At 35.9% G+C, this 24,195-nt stretch overlaps 3 protein-coding genes and 1 pseudogene across 4 annotated transcripts; 1 reads left to right on the top strand and 3 right to left on the bottom strand.

Annotated features, from left to right (window-relative positions):
* Positions 1 to 5,527: 5,527 nt before the first annotated feature.
* On the bottom strand, positions 5,528 to 6,804 carry LOC120260019 (annotated as a pseudogene).
* An 8,170-nt stretch (positions 6,805 to 14,974) lies between these two features.
* LOC120261458 (E3 ubiquitin-protein ligase At1g63170-like) lies at positions 14,975 to 19,884 on the top strand. 2 transcript variants are annotated; one of them, XM_039269361.1, is made up of 6 exons: positions 14,975 to 15,151; positions 15,805 to 15,874; positions 16,065 to 16,739; positions 18,476 to 18,601; positions 18,670 to 18,964; positions 19,220 to 19,884. In XM_039269361.1, the coding sequence occupies exons 3-6, from the start codon at positions 16,078 to 16,080 to the stop codon at positions 19,442 to 19,444; spliced, it is 1,308 nt and encodes a 435-aa protein (XP_039125295.1). In that variant the 5' UTR covers positions 14,975 to 15,151; positions 15,805 to 15,874; positions 16,065 to 16,077; the 3' UTR covers positions 19,445 to 19,884. The 2 variants fall into 2 exon arrangements, with proteins under 2 accessions (XP_039125295.1, XP_039125297.1); XM_039269363.1 differs by having other exon boundaries at positions 15,059 to 15,124; positions 15,805 to 15,873; positions 16,063 to 16,739.
* A 1,227-nt stretch (positions 19,885 to 21,111) lies between these two features.
* LOC120260746 (subtilisin-like protease 3) lies at positions 21,112 to 23,641 on the bottom strand. The gene is made up of 2 exons (XM_039268304.1): positions 22,033 to 23,641; positions 21,112 to 21,955 (listed from the first exon to the last, which is right to left on the bottom strand). The coding sequence occupies exon 2, from the start codon at positions 21,799 to 21,801 to the stop codon at positions 21,277 to 21,279; it is 525 nt and encodes a 174-aa protein (XP_039124238.1). The 5' UTR covers positions 21,802 to 21,955; positions 22,033 to 23,641; the 3' UTR covers positions 21,112 to 21,276.
* LOC120260018 (subtilisin-like protease 4) lies at positions 22,014 to 23,000 on the bottom strand. Its single transcript, XM_039267464.1, has 2 exons — positions 22,584 to 23,000; positions 22,014 to 22,532 (listed from the first exon to the last, which is right to left on the bottom strand). Exons 1-2 carry the CDS (start codon positions 22,998 to 23,000, stop codon positions 22,014 to 22,016), a joined length of 936 nt encoding a protein of 311 aa, XP_039123398.1.
* Positions 23,642 to 24,195: the final 554 nt, after the last annotated feature.

The following is a 24,195-nucleotide window of genomic DNA, read 5'->3' as shown; positions in this document are numbered from 1 at the left end:
GCTTATTGGTGTACTGACATTGCCGAATTGAATTATGAAAGGAATTCAATTAGTATAAATTATAACAACATATATACTAAAATGCCAAGTGATTTCACTAAGAAAATATGATATATATAGTAATACATTCTCTACAAACTTTCTTAGAGAGTCCATAGAGAAGGAAAAATTAAGAGAGAGAAACAAACACAAGGGCGAAGAGAAAGGATGAGCAAGAACAAGAATGAACAATAGTTGATGATTGTACTAGGTTTTAAAAGGGGTGGTTGGTTGGTTGATTGTATAAGATAAGCAATGAATATAATGTAATAAAAAATTGTTCTTTTAAATATTAAAATTAAAATTTTCATGAATAATTGTGTGCTTAAATTCGACAACAAAGAGTAGAGTTAAGAAGTCCTAAAGCTAGTTTTTTTACTAACAACATGATAAGTTAGGCCTTTTAATAAAGATGAGGCCGTAGACAAAATCATGATAATTTTTTTTTAGAAATTAATTTTATTAAATAATAAATTAGAGGGGAAATTACTTACAATCCCTAAGAAGTTCAAACTTCCCATTTAGTCCTTCTAACTTTTCCATTTTCCATTAGGTCCTTCTTTTTTCAAGCCAAATACTTTTTAGTTCTTGGTGTTAATTCTGTTATTTAAATGGACGGGAAATGTCACAAATATCCATGTGAAATGAAAAAGCAAAAGTTGGATTTTTTCTCTCCAAGTCATGTCACATTAAATGTGATGTATGGTCATATCCTCCAATGAAGCTTTTTTGTCAGATAACTTTTACTTTTTCCTTCCTTCTTCTCATTCTTCTTCAACTTTTTCTTTTTTGTCTTGCTTGGGTTACCGACGCTTCAACTTCTTGTCTTTCATCAGCATCATCATCATCTTCTTCTTCTTCTTCTTACTTTTTCTTCTTGTTCCTCCTCTTCTTCTTCTTCTTCCTATTTTTCATGTCTTTGTGGCTATGGAATCTTACAAGCTTCTTGTTAATTTTTATGTTTTTTCCTGGCTGTGAAATATAACAAGCATTTTGTAATTTTATGTAGGTGTCATCAATAATGGAAACTTTGTTGCTGTGGCGCGATATAAAGGAGAAGGATATGTGCTTCAATTCACCATCTTAAGCTCCTAGGAGACAGTCATGGATGAAATATCCACACGTTGGACCTTGAATGTTTCTCAAGTGAATGTGAAGTTTGTGATGCCTGACTTATACAAAACGCTTTGCTCAATTGAGTCTGACATGGACTTTCAACGCTTATGCCATATATACCATCCTTTCAACAAATTTATCGTGGGCATCACCATCGACGAAGTGAGTGCATCTACTGATGGAAACTTGTGCTCCTTGATCTCACCGTAATACAACAATAGCTGCTCTTCCTGGTTACTTTTGGTTTATGTGTTCCTCTATATTAGATAGTATTCCTATGTATTATAATTATTTCATGTGTATTAGACTTATTACATGTGTATTATTATTGTTTCCTATGTATTAAATATGTTTCCTGTGTATTATTAGGGTTACCTGTGTAATAATTAATGTTCTTGTTTATTTTGTGTGATTTCTATTTATTGCCACATAGGGAGTCGTTCTCAGATAGCACAAACCCCAATGGCATCAACTTTCTTTCCCAACATCCTCCCTCTTGAGCACTCGTTATTGCAGGTGTTCCAAGCATATGATGGGTTAACATTAAAATTAGGACAATGGTTTGAGAATGCAGACCACTTCAAATATTCCTTGCGAAGCATAACTATAAGACATATTAAGGGACCATGGTGTCTGGATGAATGTAAGGTACGCTACTTCGGAATGCCAATGGCGAGTGCATGCTTTGAAAGAGAGAAACATAGACACGTTCCTGGTGAAAACAATGCAAGCGGAGCACATTTGCGGTGGAGGCATCGGTACGACAATGTATCCCAAAGCAAGCAACAAATGAGTTTCTGACCGTGTCATGCAGAAATTGAATAAATGATTATTGTATCAAACTGTTGACATGCAGAAAGGCATATTGAGGGACCATGGTGTTCGTCTACCGGACAAGCGTGCTTGGATGTGGAAGGAGGTTGCTAGGTTAGCAATTCGTGGCAGCGAGGTTAGTAGCTATGATTTGCTTCTTTCGTATGCAGATTAAGTGGCCGAGATGAATCCCAGTAGCGTTGTCATCATTGCCAAATACAGTGAGCAGTTTAAGCGCGCTTTTTTCCTTTAGGGGTTGTTTGTTGGGGTTCAAGCATGGGTGCATGCCATTAATTTTTATTAACGGAACTCATTTGTTTGGCAAGTATGATGGGATTCTGCTAGAGGCAACAACCAAAGATGGTAATGAGGGTATATTCCATATAGCATTCACTATCATTGACAACGAAACTGATGGGAACTGGACTTGGTTTCTTGCAAGTCTTAGGGAGACCTTGTACGGTCAAGATGACTATGATAAGATTATAATGTTTATCTTAGATCAATCCAAGGGTCTAGTCAACACCATCTCACGAGGGTTCCCCTCATCACTATATGGTTATTGCCTGCGACACTTGGAGGCGAACTTCATGAAGACCAACGCTAGGCTCAGGAAAGCTTTGATAGAGTAATGTTGAGCAGTAATCATAAAAATTGAGTACGCATACACTTCGAAAGAGTTTGATGATGCAGTTCAAGGACTTGTATGTATATCGGGTGATGCACACGCTTGGTTGCTACAAAAGTCCGACATTGATAATTGGTCGAACTTTTTATTTAAAGAAATGCAATGGTGTGAGATGTACTTCAATGTGGTAGAATCCTTCAATGCCTGGATTAAAGAGGCTTGCCATCTACCAATAATAAGCATGGTTGACTAGATAAGGTTAGGCTCCCTATACACCTATAAATATTTCTCGTGTATTGTCATTTATTTTTGTGTATTAACATGTGTTACTATGTATTATTTGTACATTTCTGTGTAAAATATATTGTTATTGTGTAGTAAATAAATTTACTGTGGGATACACACCTCTACCTAAGAAGGTTGAACAAATTGTCGATGACAGTCATTTTCTGAGGGTGGGCCAATCCACTGAAGACACATACAAAGTCATTGACTACCACAACAGTGTAGTTAACCTCCAGATTCGTGGTTGCTCCTACAGAAGATGGGAAGTACATGGCCTACAGTACAAGCATGCATGTGTTGCGATCATGCAAATAAACACGAATGTTCATTCCTACGTAGACGATTACTTCACAGTTGAATGATATTGTCAGGTATATGGCAACCCAATATCCCTCATTACTGATAGTGACAAGCCATTTGACGATAATTGTGACCTCCGAATTCGACCGCTAATATTGAGGAAACGACCCGGCCATCCAAGGATGAAGCAAATTAAGTCACAGGCCTTCGATGTCCGTGATTTACATTGTAACTGGTGTCATCAAGCTAGACATAATCATAGATCTTGTAATGCAACCATATCGGACTGACCATAGTATCCATAATCGTATGTGACTTTTATTTTCTTTGTAATACAAGCATAATCTTTGTATGCTTTTTTGTTGTTGTGTAGTTTCCTACTTAACTGTGTACTAATTTCATTTCCTGTGTACTATTTACATTTTCCATGTATTTATTCTATTTCCTGTGAAATTGTTGCATGTCTTATGTACTCATTTTGCGTCATGTCACTGTTTCGGTTTACTATGTAGTAAATATGTTTCCTATGTATTTTGTTTGTTTGGTGTGTAGTATTTCCGTTTCCTGTGTACATTTTGAAGTTAAGGTCAATTTTGTAATTAATTGCATACGCAATGTTTCCATTAACAAACAAAAATAAATAAATAAATAAACAAGTATATATTTGGATAATGGAGTTATTGAAAGGTTAACATCTTCATTCACAAACAACATTATGTTTTTTTCCAGGTTGATTCCTTGTTAACGGCTTACTCGATTGCGGCAGCTTCCTCGTCAATGGCTTCCTCGTTTGCGGCTTCCTCGTTTATGGTAGCTTTATTGTCAGTAACATCAGAACCAAGCACAGTTATATCAGGACAGCAATTCAAGTCAATGATGGTCCTTTTGTTTGCCGTGACGGAGGTCTACTCACTAGTGGCGTCCTTTCTCCCTTCGCCATCATTGCCAGCGGTGGTAGTCTCCTAACTGGCCTCGTCCTTTTTCCTGTCAGCCTCCTCGTCTGTGGTAGCCTTCTTCACCTTCATGCTAGGTATAATTTTTTCTATATAACATCAATGAGTACCGGGTGACATAACAGAGGCAAAGGAATATGACGTCCAACTGTGGTATATCCAACTCTTCCCTGTTCAGAATTTATTCTATATTGCGCACACAAAATATCGGACAGTCAAACCTCTCGGGTGCTTGCTGGGGGTAATTTCACACATGATCTAGTGGAAGGTGTTGAAATTTGTTATGCCTTGTGTTCATCTCAGTACATTATTCAAATAAATCCCACTGAAACTTTAAATGAAACTTCTTAGTTAATCAGTAAAAGAGAATTCAAGGTTTAAAATTAATTTTTAGTCAGTTACCATGTCTATGGCTTCAGAGTTATAAATGTCTGACCTAAGTGACGAGTAGTGGAAGTACTTTTGCTTTTGAATGTCCAAAACAAGCAAATGGTAATGACTGTGAAGTATGATTGGCATAAGTATAACTTCGGCGGTCTTGTGCCCATAGATGACATTTTCCATCATGTATAATGCCTGTTCTATAGTGAATTGCAACTTCTGCATAGCAAGTGCTAGTGGCCGCGTGAGAACAGCACGCTTCTTGAAAACCAATGGATTTGTCAGCAATTCTTCATGGATTATGAGGACGAGGGCATCCACAACATCATCGAAGGCCATTTTCTTTTCCTTCGAGGAGCATGAAGAGGTTGTCACAGGTGGTATACCAATACTCATTCTAATCCCTCTAGATGACAGAACTGTATAAACAATTTAAATAGAAATCCATCAGAATACACATAACAAAAATATGCTACACAGGAAATAGATTTAGTACACAAGAAACTTATATTTTACACAGGAAAATGTAATATTATAAAGGAAATGGTTATGGTTACACATGAAAAAGTAAGAGTTACACGGAAAATGTTAAACGTACACATGAAAGAAAATTATTACACATATGTTTAATAATGACAACATAATATAGAAAATCCATACAATACAAACAAAAAAATACCTGTCAATCCGTGTCTTTAATTTTTTCACTTTTAACCATTGAATTTAAATATTATATTATTTTAAAATATAAATTTTTTTTTTATATTTTTTATAAATATTTATTAAATATAAAATTTGATTGATAAACTACAAATATAAATACAAACATTACATTACATTAATTACTTAATAAAAACATAACATACAAACAAGCACCATCGATTGAAAACAACACATTATTAAAAAAACTAAAAGTAGCACACAAGCTTTTTAATTATCTTCGTCATTTGCATAGCACAACCACAAATGTTCAATCAATGCATTGTGAAGTGCAATATGAGCGTCTTTGTCCTTAATTTGCATAGTGACCAAGAAATTGTTCAAATCGAGCATCTTCATCTTGTACCAATTCAACTACTAGGGTTGCCACTTCACTTACATCCACGATTGGTGCATTGAGATCTCGTTCATCCTCAACTATCATGTTGTGCATAATAATGCATGCGATCATTATGTCATATAAGATATTTTTTTCCTCCAAAACCGTCTTTGGTCACCCTACAATTGCAAAACGAGATTGTAGAACACCAAATGCCCTCTCGACATCTTTTCTGCATGCTTCTTGTCTCATTGCAAAATATTTTTTCTTCGGAGTTCGTGGTTGATGAATAGTTTGTACAATAGTAGACCATTTTGGATATATGTTATCGACTAAATAATATCCCATATGGTACTCACTTGCTGAATAACGTAATGAGCGGGGAGGAGCAATACCTTGTGCTAGGTTGGAGAACAAATTCGAAGACTCCAAAACATTTATGTCATTGTTGGTACCTGGCATACCAAAATAAGCGTGCCATATCCAAAGATCATAGTCAGCTACCGCTTCAAGAATAATGGTTGGACATCCATATCTTTCTCTATATTGTCCGATACATGCTTTGTGGGACAATTTTTTTCCATTTCCAATGCATACAGATCAAACTTCCTAACATTCACGGAAAGCCACGTTGTTCTCGATGTGTAAGAGTCTTGCGATATCAGTAGCATTAGGTGATCTAAGATATTGTTCAACGAAAATCTCTATGATGGCGTGACAAAATCTTTTCAAGCTTTCAATTGCAGTTGATTCACGATTTTTTTATATATTTATGCGTAGCATCGTCGGGTAAACCATATGCCAACATTCGAAAAGCGGTAATTTTTTTGTAAACTAGATAACCCAATTCGACCTAGACCATCACGGCGTTGTTGGAAGTAATTATCATGGTCCTTAGCTGCTAGTAGCAATGCGAAGAAACAAACTTCGTGACATCCGATATCTTGGTGAAACATTTTCGACATTGTAGCGTGGATTCTCCAGTAATCATTCCACAAATTGCGATCTGCTTCTTCACGGTTGCGATTGATAACAACATGCCCTGGAATAGAGCCACCATGGGAGCGACGATTGTTCAGATGACTAACGGTTAACTCTAATATCATGTTATTATTTTGAATAACACGATGCATTGCATCTTCTTCCACTGAAAATAGATCATACATTGATAACATATTGTCATCATCATCTGAAGATGATGATGACAATATATTATTCCGATATTGAAGTTTCTCGATGTTGTAATTCATTTTGAGTGTATGTTTATGGCTCTATGAATGGAAAGAATAATAAAAAGGTCAATTTATAAGAATTGGGGACATTATTCAATTCTCTTATCTTCTGGCATTGGGAAATGTGACACGATAGGGTTTGGTGGGATGATATCAAATCCAACGGTGTCGGTGCAGATGAAATCCATCCGACGGTTGCTAAGAAGATAAGATGGCACGTTATTCAATATCTTATCTTCTGGCATTGGGAAGTGTGACACGATAGGGTTTGGTGGGATGATATCAAATCCAGCGGTGTCGGTGCGAGATGAAATCCATCCAGACGGTTGCTAAGAAGATAAGATGGCATGTTATTCAATCTCTTATCTTCTGGCATTGGGAAGTGTGACACGATAGGGTTTGGTGGGATGATATCAAATCCAACGGTGTCGGTGCGAGATGAAATCCATCCGACGGTTGCTAAGAAGATAAGATGGCACGTTATTCAATCTCTTATCTTCTGGCATTGGGAAGTGTGACACGATAGGGTTTGGTGGGATGATATCAAATATTATGTTGCCTATATAAACAACTTCATGTCGTTTATCATTTTAACCAATATTATCAAAAAATCTCACTTTCATTGTAATCGAAGAAAACATGTCTAAACAATCTCGTAGTGCGGGGTACTCTCCTTTTGAAGATGTCCATCTCTGTGAAACATACATGGAAATGACTCAAGACCCCATTATTGAGTACGAACCAGGTCTTTTAGAGCAATTATGGTCTCGAATGGAGGAGAAATACAATTTGACAAGAGATAAATCTTCGGTGGAACGTTCTGCTCGGTCTTTACGAGTGCGGGATGCGAGACAATAGAAAAGCGTTGAAGAAATTGAGCGGATGTATTCGACAAGTGGAAAAATTTAAATCCGAGTGGTGCGTCGAGGGCGAAGATATTGTAAGTTTTTTTATATTTTTATTCTTCATAAATTTATAATTTGACAAGAGATAATTCATGACATCATTCTGAGATGAGATCGAGCAAAGAGAATGCTTTTGGGACGATCCTAACTATAAGAAAGGATTCAAGTTTGATCATGTGTGGCACATTGTAAGGAACTTTTAGAAGTTTAAAGATAATGTTATTACATCTAGACAAATTAATCGAAAGCATGGATTTGACTATGCATCATCAGAATCTGAAAATCCCACTCGGAATCGCAAGCACGAGAATCTCTGGACTTTCTCAAATTTCTCTTAACTTAGATGATAGTGTTGGTGGGTCACCCTTGCAGCGCATGATCGGACGGGAAGAAAGCCAAATTGAAGAAAAAAAATGGATGGCCAGTAGCATCTTCTATTAGTGGTTTAAAAGATGATAACTCTAAGATTATGGAGATGTTAGAGAAGACTAATGCGGATCGACAAATGTTCTTAGAAATGCGAGAACAAAAAAATCTTGCTTTTTCAACAAATGAGATATGAGGACAAAAATTTTTGATCACGAGACTTGAATTCTATAGTGATCCAAATATTCGTGCTTGTATACAAGCACAACAACGAAAAATTTTTACGAGAAAAGAGGACATTTTTCAACAACCACCCCTATACGGATCTAACATGTTTAGTGATATCTTTTGGCGATATTGGTGGAAGTGGCGATAACATGGCGATTATTGAGACCCGATCTACTTGACTTTCATTAGTTGTATTTTTGTGTGTTGTGGTTTTTCTTATTGCTATCGATGATAATCTATGTTGTGACTATTTTCTATGTTTTTATTTTTATTGTTACAGTGTAATTTTTTTGTTAATTTTTAATGAAGTTATATTTACGTGTATTATTTTTCGTTAATTTTTTTATTTTTTTATTAATGGAAAATAACAAACTTAAATTATAAATTATTTAATTTAATTAAAATATAAATTATAAATATAAATTTTTATAAAAAAATAAAAAAATAAAAAAAAAGATAAAAATAAACTGAAAATTAAAACTAAAAAACCAAAAAAAATTAAAAATAGATAAATAATAAACCGTAAAAATAAAAAAAAAGAAACTGGAAATTAAAACAAAAAAAATCAAAAAGGATAAAAAAAGGATAAATAATAATCTTAAAAAAATTAAAAAAATAATTAATGAAAAAAATTAAAAGCGAAAAAAACCGAAAAAAAGATAAAAAAATAAATAAATGAAAAAAACAAAAAAATAAAAGCTGAAAATAAAAACAAAAAAAATAAAAGCTGAAAAAGAGAAAAAAAAATCAAAATGAAAAGCTGAAAAAATAATAAAAATAATAAAAAAAATTAAGCAGCTACTACGTTGAGTGCGCTACATGTTCTGCCTAGCTATGGCATTACTAAATATAGCTCGAATTTGGCGCCGGATTGGACCAAATTCTGCGCCAATTTTACTAAGAAACGTTATATTCAGCGTTAGGTTGGAGTTGCTCTAAAAGGTCATTTTAAAATAATAGAGGTACTAAACTAAATATTATATTTTAATTTTTTAATCGTGAAAAATACCATGTGAGCATGACAGATGGAAATCGGGCGTTAGGAGGAGGAACTTCTTTTTCCAAATTGGATAATAGAGGGACTTTCTGCGGACAAAAAATAATAAAGGAGAAAAGAGGTGGGGGGGGGGCTAAAAGGCTATTTCAATATATTAGAGGGACTATCCTGGGTATCATACCCAATTAATATGTTTAAGATATTAGAGATTATATTAAAAAAATTACATAAAATTGTTATAAAATGATTTATAATTGCCTAAACACCTTGTTATACAAACAGATGGAATTATAGTTTAAGATTTTAGAGATAACATTACAAAGATGAAAGATAATTACATGATGATTCCCAACACATATATGTGTGTGTATATATATTATTTCTATTTATTGAACACCCCAAAAAATAGAGCCATTAGTTAGTTTCTTCATTATTGCGCCTAGCATGCGCATGCTGCGCACTTACAGGAGCTTTTTTTTTTTAATTTGAAAAAATTAAAAATTAAAAAAAAAATTAAGTGATTTTGTTAAATAAATTTAAAATAAAAAATTTAATTAATTATGAGACAAAATCAATTTAATTTATAATAACTAAAGAATAAATTATAAAGCTCGCACTTAATTTGATTTCGAATGAAAGCTAATTAACTTAAATTGTTTGTGTATTTTTTTTTAATATAAGAGAAATTAAAATCCATATATTTCTCATAATTTAAATCAAAGTTGCCACACACAATTCGTAATTTTTTAAAAATAACATTTAAAATTTTTATTTACTATTATATTATCTACATAATCTAATATTATCATTAAGGTTTTTTTCTATACATTGCATGAAATTAATCAAAGGATTAAAGATAGATTTCAAATCTCTAATTATTTTATGATCAATATCTTATTTATTTTAATTATCAATAATGATTTATATATTTTTATTTTTATTATATAAATTACAGGAAAGTTCCTAAAAATCCATCCATAGTTTGCATAATCCCAATAAATCCCTTCAAATATTGGGTTTCCTTATAAGTCCCTCCTTTTTGTTTTATTTATTTTTCAGCCCCATTTTCATCTAACGGAGGCAATGGAGACGTTAAGTGGGATAGGAAGTTATAATATTACCCCTTATCTCATGAAATCGTGGCTGATCCTGTCTTGTCAATTGGCTGAAATGATGAAAATAGCCCTGTGGTTGACGCGCGAATCATTGGGATTCACTTTGGAAACCCTATCTTCGCAGATGTCGTGTCCCTTCGCCTCCTTAATGTGGTGAACTCCGTTGAAATCCCCTTTCCCCGCAGTCATCTTTCTTTCAAAGCTTCACCTTTGAGTTCTCCGGAGAGTTCCACCCTTGGTTTTGAATTGTTCCTGAAGATCTCCTGCAAGGGCTTCGGTGAATTGGAGATTGGTGACTTCCTCTAAGGAAAAATCCAGCACAAAGGTGAGAAAACATAAACGGGTGGCCATCAAAGGATGGCTATCTGATTGCATTCTTTATTTTTTGTGTAATATTGTTTACTTCCTGTGTAAATGTCGACATTCTGCGGCTTATAGATGGTAATGTTTGTCACTTTGTTTGTGCAGTTTTTGTGTAAAATTTGTGCTTTGATGTGTATAATATTATGTTTATCTTTTAGTCATTGACTCAGTGTGCGCATTTTGTTACATAGAACAGAAAATGGAAACAACACTTGTGAACGCTCGGTGTTATCTGGCTTCTGTTGTTAAAATGATTTCGGAGTTGAAAAAACAAATGAAGAGGCAGCACTGGGAGATCCTCCGCTAAACACCATTTGCCCATTTGATGAACGTCACACCCGTGTTGCAAGAGAGAAGGGTTGTTGACGCACTGTTGTAGGTGTACGATGACCGAAGTCAGTGCTTTAAGATAGGGGAAAGCACGCTCTCATTTAGAGCATAAGACATCACACTCATTCTAGGCATCCATTACGAATGGAGATACAATATCCTTCAAGCACGAGAGAGTCTAATCCGATTTTGAAAAAAGCTTTTATCAACAAAATGCATAATCGTCATAGAGATGCAATTAAAGAAAACCTATTTAGGCTTGTACACAGCAAAGACGGTGAGGAAGAGCCCTTTGTAAAGCTCCTCGTGGTGTACTTCATGACTACCATCTTGTTCCCCAGTACTTCTCTGAATGCCCTACCATTCGCAGCAAGGTACGCTGACGATCTGGACTCGCTCTGTCGTTACACTTGAGCTCATGCTACTCACAGGGGCTAGTGACCGATATCGCTTCAACAGCCGTCCGTCTCTAACTTCGATGTAATAGAAAGTACACTACTGCAAGCTATATGTAAGGGTACTCCATTGCCCTGATCATTTGGTTTTATGAGGTGACGGGAAGTGTGAATAAACTACGAATGGGACTGGACACCCCGTATAATGTGTTACGAGGAGTCAAGTTTCATAAAGACAGCGTCTATCGGGCAGCTATTGAAATCACTCAAAGGAAAACAAGTAAGTTATTCATCTTGCTTTGTAGAATGTTTGCTACTTTGGTGTAATGAGTTATTTCATGTGTATTATAATCGTTTATTATGTATTATACTTAAATACTATGTAGCATATCATGTTCCTATCTGAACTATCTTGTTCCTATGTAATATATTAGTTTCATGTGTAAAAATAATAGTTATTGTGTACAGTCAAGACTTCATGTGTATGTTTTATATTAACTGTGTATAATATGCTGACGACGTAGTATTTGTTGTGTGTTTTCTTTGTAATTCTTCGATCTTGTGCCACCAAACGATAAAGAGAATGACTTAGTTGGTAATGTCAATCAGAACTGCAAACAAACCTCTAATAGATCATCCAATTGGGTGACTCAAGAAGGAGGTCTCGATAACCAACTAGGCCGAAGAGGCCTTCAAAAAAAAAAACTCCACACCAGACGCTGGGAACAAGCCAACCGCCCAGCCAGTAAAGAAGCATGCTTGGGATGAATTCCCGCAATCCATCTCTAACAAAATCGGTTGCCGTCAATCGTTGGTTGAGAAACCAAACGAGGTTCCGCTAGGTGACAATGACATGCAGTGGTTATTGTAGCAAGTTTTAATTGAATATCATGATCTTCGAGCTTGTATAAACGAGTGTGACAGAGAGGATGCAAAGTGAAAGAGGGGAAATTGAGCGTTTTTACTTCAAGATTCAGCTACCCGTGTGACACTAACAGATATCAGTTGTCCTCCTTCATCAGGTTAATCCCTACTTTTTGTATGAGGTTCAAACAGATAGTGCAGTCTTGGAAAGGCCGATCTGGCCAGCATGATACAAAGATGACTGCCATTGATGAAATTCCTACACATCATGAGGCAACTGCTTGCGAGGATGTTTAGGTTTTACCAACAGCAAGTTACTAACCCGAGCCAGAACCTGCAGCACAGGTTCCCACCGATGACAGTTCAGTCCCCACAGATGACAATCCTGTTTCGGAGGTCCCCATGATGAAATTTTTTCTACGGTCTCCCCTATCGATATCTAGTAGCCACAAATATTCCGTTAATAGCCGAAGAGACTCCCCCTAGGCATGTTATGAGATAAAGGTTGCCGTAGAAACACATCAACACAGTCAAACAGAACTTTCTCTGAAGAGAATTCCACCAAAACTAGCCCCAGTCAAGAAGACACCACCAAAGAGACCACCGCCAAAGAGAGCCCCACCAAACAAAGCTGCATTTAAAAGAGCTAAAAAAGAAGGGTCCCTCTACAAAAGAAAAAGGCTGATGAAACATAATCCCTTGGTTCCGACGTGTTAGAACTGGAAGAGGCTGTATTGCAAGCTGTTGGTATATTAATTGAGACACTCACCAGTTTAGGAAAGGATAAACCAACAGAGGAGCTGTTTGCCCTGGTCCATACCAGGGACCAACAGAGGGACAAGTGTACCATGTGGAGCAGAAGAAGGCCAAAACAGGCTTCCTGCCACGGAAGAAGAATTATCCAAGTTTCGCAAGGCTGAACCATCTCAAGCAACACGCCCTTACCCTCTACTTGAAGATTACTAGTATGAATATAAAAGTGTGAAGTGAGAAGAATATTCTATTTTATAGTTAAAAATAGAGATGATGGTTGGAGAAGTTTTTACTGTAGCAGATGTATTTTTGTGTATTGAAGCGCCAAATATAGAGTTTTGGGTTGGAGATGGCCTTAGTACTTCTATTATTTTTGCCCTTATGAAGTCTCTTTTTTATTAATTTTTTAGGTATAATACACAGTTTAGTCCCCCTATTATTTTGAAATGACCCTTTACCCCCTATTAGAGGGACTTCCTAAGGGCAAAAATTAATATGGGGACTAAAGGGCCATTTCGCAATAATAGAGGGACTAAACTTTGTATTATAATAATATTTTAATCATAAAAAATGCCACGCCATCTCGCAGACGGAACATGAGACGGGCGTTAGGGGGAGGGGCTACTTTTTCTCAAACTAAATAATAGAGGGCTTCCCGCGAGCGAAAAATAATATGGAAACTAAATGGTCATTTCGATATATTAGAGGGACTATCCTAGGTATTATACCTATTAATTATTAAGGTAAAATCATAACACTCTTTGAAATCTTGATTAATAAATAATTAAATTAAAATTTTAATAGATTAATTAAAATTTTTTTTTCCTGCAACATAGTTTATAAAAACAAAATCTTTTAACTATAAATTTTTATTAATCTTCATATTAGCAATATATTTTTATGAAAAATCTAAATTAGGATAAAAATATCCATTGTATTAACAATTGTCATATTATAACTATAGTAGTTGACAAGGCTTGAACTCATGACTTCATAACACTAACACACTTACAACAATATCCCCTAATCAATCCATCAGTGCAATTTTAGTTGACATTATGTTTTTACTATATAAACAACATATAGGTTTTAGACTACTTAAAATCCATATCAACTACCTATAAAAGCAATGGTAACTAACTCAAATAATTTTGTGAATTCTTTTTTTCACATATTTCTTAATTTTAAATTATATTTTATAATTTTATTTAAATAAATAAATGAAAATCAGGCGGGCTGACCCGTGAACCAGCGGATTTTGACCAGGTCTGTCGGTTTTTGGGGGTCCCTCGGGCTGGGTCGACTTGGCCGGCACTATTGGCCGAACTGATTACGGGTTGTTCTTTAGACGACCCAGATCAGTTGGCCCCGGTTAAAACAGGCCCATGCCCCTTCTAATTTTGATGGTTGCTATTAAAGTACTGTACATCCCATTTTAACTATTCATAGCATTGTTTATTTCACTTCACACTTTTCATAACACCGTTTATGGCATTATCGAGTGAATTGTTTGATAAACAATCTTGGTAAAAAAAAATTTTCATGCTCTACATAGCACTATTTATAACATTGTTGATTGAACTGTTTGATAACCAGTATTTTTGTATGCTGTTTATGGCCAATGTTAAACTGGTGATAAATACTATTTCTATCATTGTTCACCCTAATAGATGATTGCCTATTAGATTCAAATTCAACGGCTGATATAAGTCAGTAAAATTGTTATCTATATATGTTCCTAACGAACTAGTCTTATATGTATATAATTTACTAAATTTTTTTTTATTTTTTTCAAAAATATATATTTTTTACGTGAGTATAGATATTTATTAGGTATTTTAAAAATAGAAGGGCATCTTGGTTGCACTAAACTCTGAAATTTAGCGTGGACCTCGAGGTCCTTCGATGCAAAAACGTATTCCTGACGCCATCTGCAAGTCTCAAATATGAATAAAATTCTCAGCTAAAACCAAATTTCTAGGGTTTACTCCGCAAAACCCTCGGCAAGAGAGGAGGAGCAAGGTCTCCCCAATTTGTCTCTTTGATTCAGTATGATTTTTCCTTGAATCCCTTGACGTTTGTGGTTTTTTTTTTCTTTATTTTGTTGGGGTGGTTTTATGGTTTCTAGGAAAGGGTTTGATAAATGTGAGGTTGCTCTTTCTAAAATCGTTGATTTAGTTGTTCATTTTTAAAGATGATTTTTGGGATCCGAGTGTTCATTTGGTATTCTTTGATGATTGTTTAGCTTGTGGTGTGCGATCTTGATGGCGTTTGACTGATTTTTCTATAGTTGGCAAATGGTTCTATTGATTAGACTTCGTTTTGGTGTTTGCGATGCTTCTTGCTTTAGTCATCCATTGTTTTCTTTGATGTATTAATTTCATGTTGTCTGTAGGATTTTTTTTCCTGGAGTTACAGTTGTTTAATTTGGGCGTTGTAGGTAGCACCAGATCGTGTTTTAATTGGATTTGGTTGTCAAGAACTCAATTTTGGTGTGGTTTCATGTTACTGATTCTTTCACATGTATTGACCGTTGGTGATTGACATATTCTAGTAGTTCTCTGCAATTTGAAAAGTAGAATGTTATTCATTGATAACTAGCTCAGTAAATGCAATTTGATAATCTTTTGGCAATATAGCGGACTTTTGGGTTTTGATGTCCAATTGCTGATTTATTTGTTTGTGAACTTGTGATCTGACAGAACTCTTCCTGTTTTGCTGGTTCAAATGATCTGAAGAGGCATCTGTTTGTAGAAAAAGAGAAGAAAAAAGGTTTGCTTTTTTGATAAGATAATTTACGTGATTTGCTTGTAAGATTGCTCTCATTTGTATGTCAAGTTGTTACTTTATTTATTTATTTATTTATTTATTATTTCTCTCTTTAGTTGGCAAAGAAAGACTGATGGTGCTGAGAAAATCAGTTGGCTAATTATTTAAATGCAACTATTTGTTTTCAATTTAGCTGGTGGAGTTTGATGGCAGTTCCCTCAGTGGATTCACTAGGAGAAGCTGAAGCTGAAAGGCATCCTTTGATAATGGCGCAGTCACTAGATCATGTAATTGATATCACAAGTATGGATTTCGCTTCATCATCAACATCCTGTGGAGATGGTCCTGGTAACTCGGATGGCTTGCATCATCAAGATAGGTCTTCAGCAAGTGCACAAACTCTAGGTCCTCAATCATCTTTATCCTTGCCCACGGTGCAAAACTCTAGAAATATTCCTGTTATGAGGAGAAATGATAATTATGGGCGCCGTCGTAGAAGCCCCATGAATTCTGGTTTTTGGATTTCAGTAGAACTTATTGCTAGTTTGAGCCAGATCACAGCTGCTATTATAGTTCTGTTATTATCAAGACATGAGCATCCACGATCTCCATTATTTGAATGGATCATAGGTTATGCCGCTGGCTTAGCTGCTACGTTACCTCATCTCTATTGGCGCTACATTTATCACAATAGTCGGGGCGGCCCTAGGCAGAATGCTTCACAATTACGTTGGTATTCATCTCAAAATAACTCTACTGAGTCTCATGCTGACAATGCGGTTAATGCTACACAAGGACTAGGAGCAGAACAACATTGGAATCTTGCAGGCTTATGTTTCGGACGAAATTTAGTTGCTTCTAATCCGAGGTACCTGTTAAGGCCACAACTGTGTATGTGTCATACTGTATTTATTAATTGATTTAACAATTTGCTTATGGATAGATGCCTTGTGAGTTATGAGAGCTAGATATACGCTGATTATATGTTGTAAAGAAAATTTTGCACTTTTGTTGGTTTGTTTTGGGGCTCCATACATGACAACTTTATTTTTGTTCTTTATGCCTCTGTTTTTATAACTTATCTGTTAATTCTATAGTCTCATACTTGTTGTTTAGGTGCATGCTTTAGTTGGATAAGAGGTTTTGTTGTATGGCGGATTTGGGGAGTGCCTGTACATTGGTAAAGATGTGTGGGACTAATACAGATCTTTAGCGTATTGAAGATGATCCTTTGTTTTTGAGGATTTTCTTATCGTTGTTTATTGGATGATGAATTTGCCCATAGATGACATAGATTTGTGGTGCCATTTTGATTTTTGCAAACAACACAACTTTTCTATACTCATGCATAGGTAGGAAGCTTCATGAATTTTAGGAGATGATGACTCTTCATAGAGTTGGCATACTAATCTGTACTGCTCTTCTTTTGTTAAAAATTTGCATTTTGGATCTACTGACAGATTGGAAAATGTGCTCTAAGGAATTAGGCAACTCTATGTAATGAGACGGGTAGATTCACTAAGGATCCTATGTATATCTTGACTTTCTATAAAACCTTTGATTCTTTTGCTGTCGACAACAGCTTGAATTTATTATTTGAGGGGAATTGATGGACCGATTTGAAACATGTACTAGTTCTTGGTTGGAATAAGCATGGATATTTACTATTTGAGGTCATTGAAGAATTTTGGCTTCCTTGGGCTCATGCTGAACCTATATATATGATGAAGACATGGATTAACTCTACACAAGCATGGCAAAATTGCTTGAAGTTGTTGGATTGCTTGGTATTCAATAGTTGCCTTTTGAATTTCTTAGCGTTATAGGTGAAGCACTGATGGTTACCTTAATGTAAGGTGTCGTTGTTTAGAGTGAGTTGTAAAACCATGTGATTTGGATATGGAGATATTTAATAAACATAAATTTGGAAATTCATTAGTGTGTTTTTGTTGTAGGGATTTTAAAATCTGCATTTCAAATGTGCTATTTGGTTTGAGGAAATTTGGCTATTTGTGTTTGTTTTTAAGTAGGATTGAGAGGGAGAAGTGATGAGGAGGGATGGATGCAGATATATCCCTGATATTTTTGAGATAGGTCAATATTGCTCATATCAGGGCTGTAAATATCCTCATCCTCCAATATCCTAACTACCTAATAATAAATTTTCTTCAAATTTGGGATTTCAAATCCCTATCCCCCTACCCCTACAACCAAAAAACACCTGTAATAAACTTGAACTTGTTGCCCTCTTCATGTACAGAAAGGAATATGAGTGTCTTTTTATGAATTGCTATTTGCTAGTTAACATCATCACGTGTGAGGAATATGAGAAGTCCTCATTTTGTAAATTGACCAAAATACTGCCTTTGAGTTTGATCATCTGATCATATTGTCCATGGAGGTCATTTCTCTAAAATACTGATGAACTTCAAGCCTTGTTTACAAGCACACCTATGAGGCTAACAAGTTTGATTAATTTTGAAATGTTTTTCCCCTTCTTGTTGTGCTATGTTATTGCAAGGTGGATTCTCTTTTTCTTAAGTATTGCTTTGGATGAACTATCTAGTTTTAAGTTTTCATTTGAGAGGCTTACTTGTTTGTCAGGCTAATTTCTTTCATGGATCACTTCAAGATGGCTTTGGATTGCTGCTTTGCTGTGTGGTTTGTTGTTGGGAATGTGTGGGTATTTGGCGGGCACTCCTCTGCTGCAGATGCTCCCAACTTGTACAGGTGTATAAATTCTTTCTTTGAAACTTGTTTACAGTTTGTTCATCCTAACACATTTACCTATTTCTCAGGTTATGCATAGTGTTCCTTGCCTTCAGCTGTATTGGTTATGCCCTGCCTTTTATTCTGTGTGCGACAATCTGCTGCTGCCTGCCGTGCATTATTTCATTCTTAGGCATTAGAGAGGACATGCCCAACAATAGAGGAGCAACCGCTGATGTCATCAATGACTTGCCATGTTACAAGTTCAAATATAAGAGAGGCCAAAATGGTGATGATAGTGAGATCAGCTCAGAAAACATGGATGAGGTAGGGATCCTGGCTGCTGGTACTGACAAGGAGCGTCTTATTTCTGCTGAAGATACTGTAAGTTCTCATATTCATACATTTACGTCTTATCTCCAGTTATCATGTTCCTGACCTTACAAGGGCCTGTAAAACTATCACTATTGCTAGATGGTAGATCTACAAAAACCTTGGACTATATTAACCTTGCATTGGATGTTCAACTGTTATGCATAATCTGGTTACCAGGCTGGCTTTTATTTTAAGACATTTTTCCAATTGGAATTCCAATGCCTTATTCATGATGGATGATGACACATGTTGTTGTATTTGCAGGTTTGCTCTATCTGCCTTACAAAGTTCACAGATGGAATTGAGCTCCGAGAGCTGCCATGCTCCCACTTCTTCCACATGGAATGCATAGATAAATGGCTTAAGCTAAATGCTTTATGCCCTCTTTGTAAGTCTGAAGTTGGAGGATCCACAGCTGCATTTTCCAGTGCAAATTCAACCAGTCACCAAAATGAGCAGAGGGTAGGAAGCAGTGCAGACCATCTATAGCCAGAGTAAATGCAGCTGGTGTATGGTTTTTATTGGATCCCAGTCAAAATTTTGAAGCATATTGTGATCCGGATGTCACCCTTGTCATATGCAATTGGTGTTTATCTACATGAGTGCTAGTGTGCTGGCAAGGACCAGAAGCATAGGTATAAAATGGGCCCTTTTTTCTTGTACAGGATGAACATATGGTCAGTACATTACTGAATGGAAAAGTTTAATGGTTGACATTTATAGGCCAAACACAAGAAAGCACATAAAGCTTTTTGTATGGTTGTATTGGTTGATCAATCAGAATATTTTTAGTATTTACTTTTGTATGGTTGTATTGGTTGATCAATCAGAATGTACTGTTGTATTTGAGAATAATAAGCGGCAGTCGAAAGCCAAGTTAATGGAGCTCCGGACCCTGTCTGTTTGCTGGAGATCCATTGAGTTTTTGATGTGGTGTGTTTGTTGTTCAGAGAATTGATGTCCTGTAGTACTACTGCTTCTAAAGAGATTTCTCAATGTGTTTCCAAATGGAAGTTTCCATTGGAAAAAATCAATACTTCGTCATAAATGATTTTCAGTGACGGATTTCCAATAGAAAATTTTGAGGATACTACCGTATTTGGATTTTTATTTAACACGAGGTGGTCTAAGGGATTCCAGATAAAAATTATTGACGTGGGCAATAAACAATCTATATCAATAATGCTTTGACATGTTATGTGCCCTTGTGGACATGATATTTATTTTTTGGTACATTCATATTTCCTTATAGTGAACAATACTTCACACTAATCCTAAGAAAATTTTGCTAAATCAAGTTACATTCCTGCATATAACAAAGCGATGGATGCTTTAAATGCGATGTCGGCAGATGATTATAATTACATGAAAAACATAGATCCAGATCATTATGTGTGGTTAATTATGGTAATTAATCTAGTAAAATAATAAAATTTCCAAAATACCTCAAATCTAAAATTTTCAAAAAACTTAAAATAGGAATATAACAAAACTTTCAAATAAAATATAATTGAAAATTCAAATCAAAATTAATATATTGAGCGATACATATAATTACTAAAAATATAATTATTAAAATATAAATACAACAGATAATAAAATACAAATTTAAAATGATAATTAAAAATTAATAGACAATTAAGTCTAATTATTAAGTTTGATCATTAAAAATTGAAGATAATCTCGTCTATAAAAATTTACTTATAAAGAAAAATTGTCCAAAATTTTTTCTTGTAATCACAGTAGTACAATTAATATATATTTTAGAGGTAATGTGTTTATCGAGTTTTTTAGTAATATTTTAATGCTGAGAATTATTTATTTATTTATTTATTTTTTGAAAAGCGATAAACCACTCCTATTAAAATAAGAAATGTTTTATTTATATCAATTACTTCAAAAGCAGTAATATTTTTTTTGATTACCCCATAATTTTCAGGTATATTTTCACATTTTCGTCAACCAATTGGACTGCCTCTTGGTGTTTGGAAGCTGGCTTTTAAGGCTTAACTGCATGTCTAGTATATTAAATCACTGTGTTGTAGGCACCATTTGTCATCACAAGCTCAGTCCGTTGATCAAGTCAGGGTGTGGCGCTTAAAGCAAATACATCCATATAATTCAGTGCCAATGAGAGTATACATGACGACATAAACTATAATTAACATACGAAGCTAGTTCCCTTTTATTCATAAATTATCCACTACTCAAATACAATGTAAGATATATCATGCATAAAAAGAAAACAAGCATTTTTATCTTAGCAGCAAACATCAAGATCAGGGAACCATGCATGATGCATAAACGTAAGGCAAAAGGGTTCAATCAAAGACAATGGCAATGGGGCTTCGGACAACATGGTTATTTGACATGGATATCCACTCTAGTTTTCCTTCAGATATCGTGCCCTTAATAAGAGCTGGTGGCATAATGGTTATGGTGACATTAAAACTTAATTGCTGGTCCATAGCAGAGAACTGGAGTCTATTTGTAGAAAGGATCAAACTTGCATTGGCCAGATGAACAATTTTAGGTGTGTAAACTTCGTTGGCTTTCCCAACATTGGTCACTGTCCTCATTATAGTCTCATTCGAAGACTTGGAGCTCAAAGTTACCATGATGGAAGGGTAGTTGAGTTGAGATGGTGTGATGTTCTTCACTGTGGCACAATTCACTCTTCTCCCAGTGACATGTTGCATGAGGGTGGGATTGTACTTTAGACCACACATGTAGCCAATGTAGTCACTGAAGTTTCGGTCATAAACAAGACCTGGATCCATGGCTTTTGGGGGATTGATATGTCCAGCACCTCGAGCGAAGATGTTAGACGGCTTCCAATTTTTCATGTCAACGAACCTGTTTCCAGCAAGATTGACATCATTAGCAGTTGTTATTATCGCTGACTGGATGGCAGCTTGAGATCATGTCGGGTGTTTCTTCTTGATCAAAGCCATTACTCCCGCTACATGGGGTGATGCCATGGAAGTGCTACTATCAAATCTAAATTTTAAGCAAAATTATAGTTAGTTGTATAAGTAAGGTTTAACTAATAAATGACCTAATTAACTTTGTCATACTTAAAATAATTACTAAAGGGACCGCCTTTGACAATGGATGCTGCAAGGATCTCGTAGCCTGGTGCAATGACATTTGGCTTCAAAATGCCACCGTTAGTTTGACTAGGACCTCTGGATGAAGTAGGAGCGATGGTCAGAGCCGGGCGGCCACCGGACACCTGCCCCTTGAATATGATGCTGGCATTGGGTGGTGATCCTCCAGGCGAGTTGTAATAATTCAAAATCTTGTTGGCGTCGTTGGAGTTGACATGCAATACTGGAAGAACATGTTTGTCGTTTCGGGTATTCTTTATTGGACCCATGAGAATCATGGCCGCGCCACCGGCGGCAAGAACCACACGTCCTTTGCCGATGTTATCATTGCCAGCCCAGCCCAACACTGTCTTATCCTTCACATCAATGTTGTTCAAAGACCCATTCCAGCAACCTAAAGTTTCCCTTTTGTTGTTGGCTCCAGGGTATACAATAGGATGGAAGATGGAAGAGTTAAATTGAGTTGGCTGGTAAAACCCAGTTTCTCAGATGAACTCATCACTATTGCTAAGCCTAACTGCCGTAGCAAGCCTTCTATCCGGCCAGCTTGCTCCGACCATTGTAAGCCAAGGAGCGGAATGACTTAGAGATTTTGGGTTTCCCCTATTACCGGCGGAGACGGAGACAGAAATACCCTTCTCAGTGGCCTTGTATCTAGAGAAGGCAGCTTCGTCATTGTAGAAGTTATCAGTTGGCTCGACACTTATAGAGTAATTGATGATATTCACTCCATCAATCATTGCCTGATCATAACTTTTTAGATTGTCAACAAGGGTGAAGTTTGTCTTGTAGATGGCCAGGTGAGCTCTGGGCGCCATCCTAGAGGTAGTGTAATTGAACTTGCCAACAATCATGGCGTTCTTCACAAAATTCCCGCCGGCTATGCTCGCCACATGGGTCCCATGTCCACCTGTGTCCACTGGTGGACTATTCATTTTATCCTATTTGCAAATGCCGCACTGCCAATGATCTTATTGGTGCAAGAGAAGTTGGTGAAGTTACATATGCCATTCCAGCTGACCGGTTTTGCAGGCATTTGATCATCAGAAAATGATGGGTGGTTAGGTGGGATACCTAAGTCTATCACTCCGATGATGATGCCTTCTCCCATGTTGGATTCTGTTGACCATATTCCAGTTGATGTATCACTTAACCCCAAATATTGAGGGGTGTATGTGGTCTCGAGTTCTCTTTGAACATCTAGCTCTGCATACAGGAAGCCATCCATGCGTTACATGGCTTCAACTTCAGCCGTTGTTAATCTTGCTGCGAAGCCAGTCATCACTTCGAAATAGGAGTACACTAGCCGGGGTTCACCGGAGTCCAATGTCATGTTTGGAAGGAAAGATTTGTGCCAGCTCTCTAACTCTTTATAGCAAAGTAAGGTCTTGCCCTCAAGCTTGGTCAAGTGAATGATGTATGTCAATATCTCATTGCTATTACTGCTCTGACTAGCCACTGATCAAAGCTTAGTCTCACTTGTTTTTGAAGCATGAACACTCGTAACAAAAAAGAAGATGAACAAGAGGACTAAAATGGAAGTGGAACCCTTCATTATGATCAGGGTGGAAATCAACTAAGGACTCAGCTATGCATGTAAAAGGCTCTCTTCCTCCCTATATATATATTTCTTTATTTGCCCGTGTTACTTCTAGGATGCCACAAATTAAAAAATTAATACAATGCCATGGAAACTTCAATAATTGATGGGAAGAAAATTGATTAGACAAACATAATTATAGGAAAATTACAAGAAATCAGTTAAACAAGGCTACTTTTTTTTTTAAAATTCTTATCATTCATTATCATCTTTAAATGAAAAGATAAGCATTTGTACTTGAACAAGAAATAGTAATTAAGGGAAAGCCATATTATAGAATAAAATATCTACAAAGTGCGACAAGAACTCTTTTAATGAATATAATGATTTTAGCAGAGAACTCTAGCTCTGTGGTTTTTCTTCGCCTGCGAAATGCCAAATTCACCACAGAAATATAGGATACCTTCTAGGGAATTAACTAGACACCAAAACCATGCACACAGATTTTCTATAGTAGAATATATATAGAGGACAACTATATCGGCAAACAAAATAACTACAAGCTGAGATGGATAGATTTCAATCAATGA

The sequence above is a fragment of the Dioscorea cayenensis genome, chromosome 5 (genome assembly GCF_009730915.1).
Source record: "Dioscorea cayenensis subsp. rotundata cultivar TDr96_F1 chromosome 5, TDr96_F1_v2_PseudoChromosome.rev07_lg8_w22 25.fasta, whole genome shotgun sequence".
Lineage (NCBI taxonomy): Eukaryota > Viridiplantae > Streptophyta > Magnoliopsida > Dioscoreales > Dioscoreaceae > Dioscorea > Dioscorea cayenensis.
Note: the sequence above shows the minus strand (reverse complement) of the source record. Positions and strands in the feature narration are given on the sequence as shown.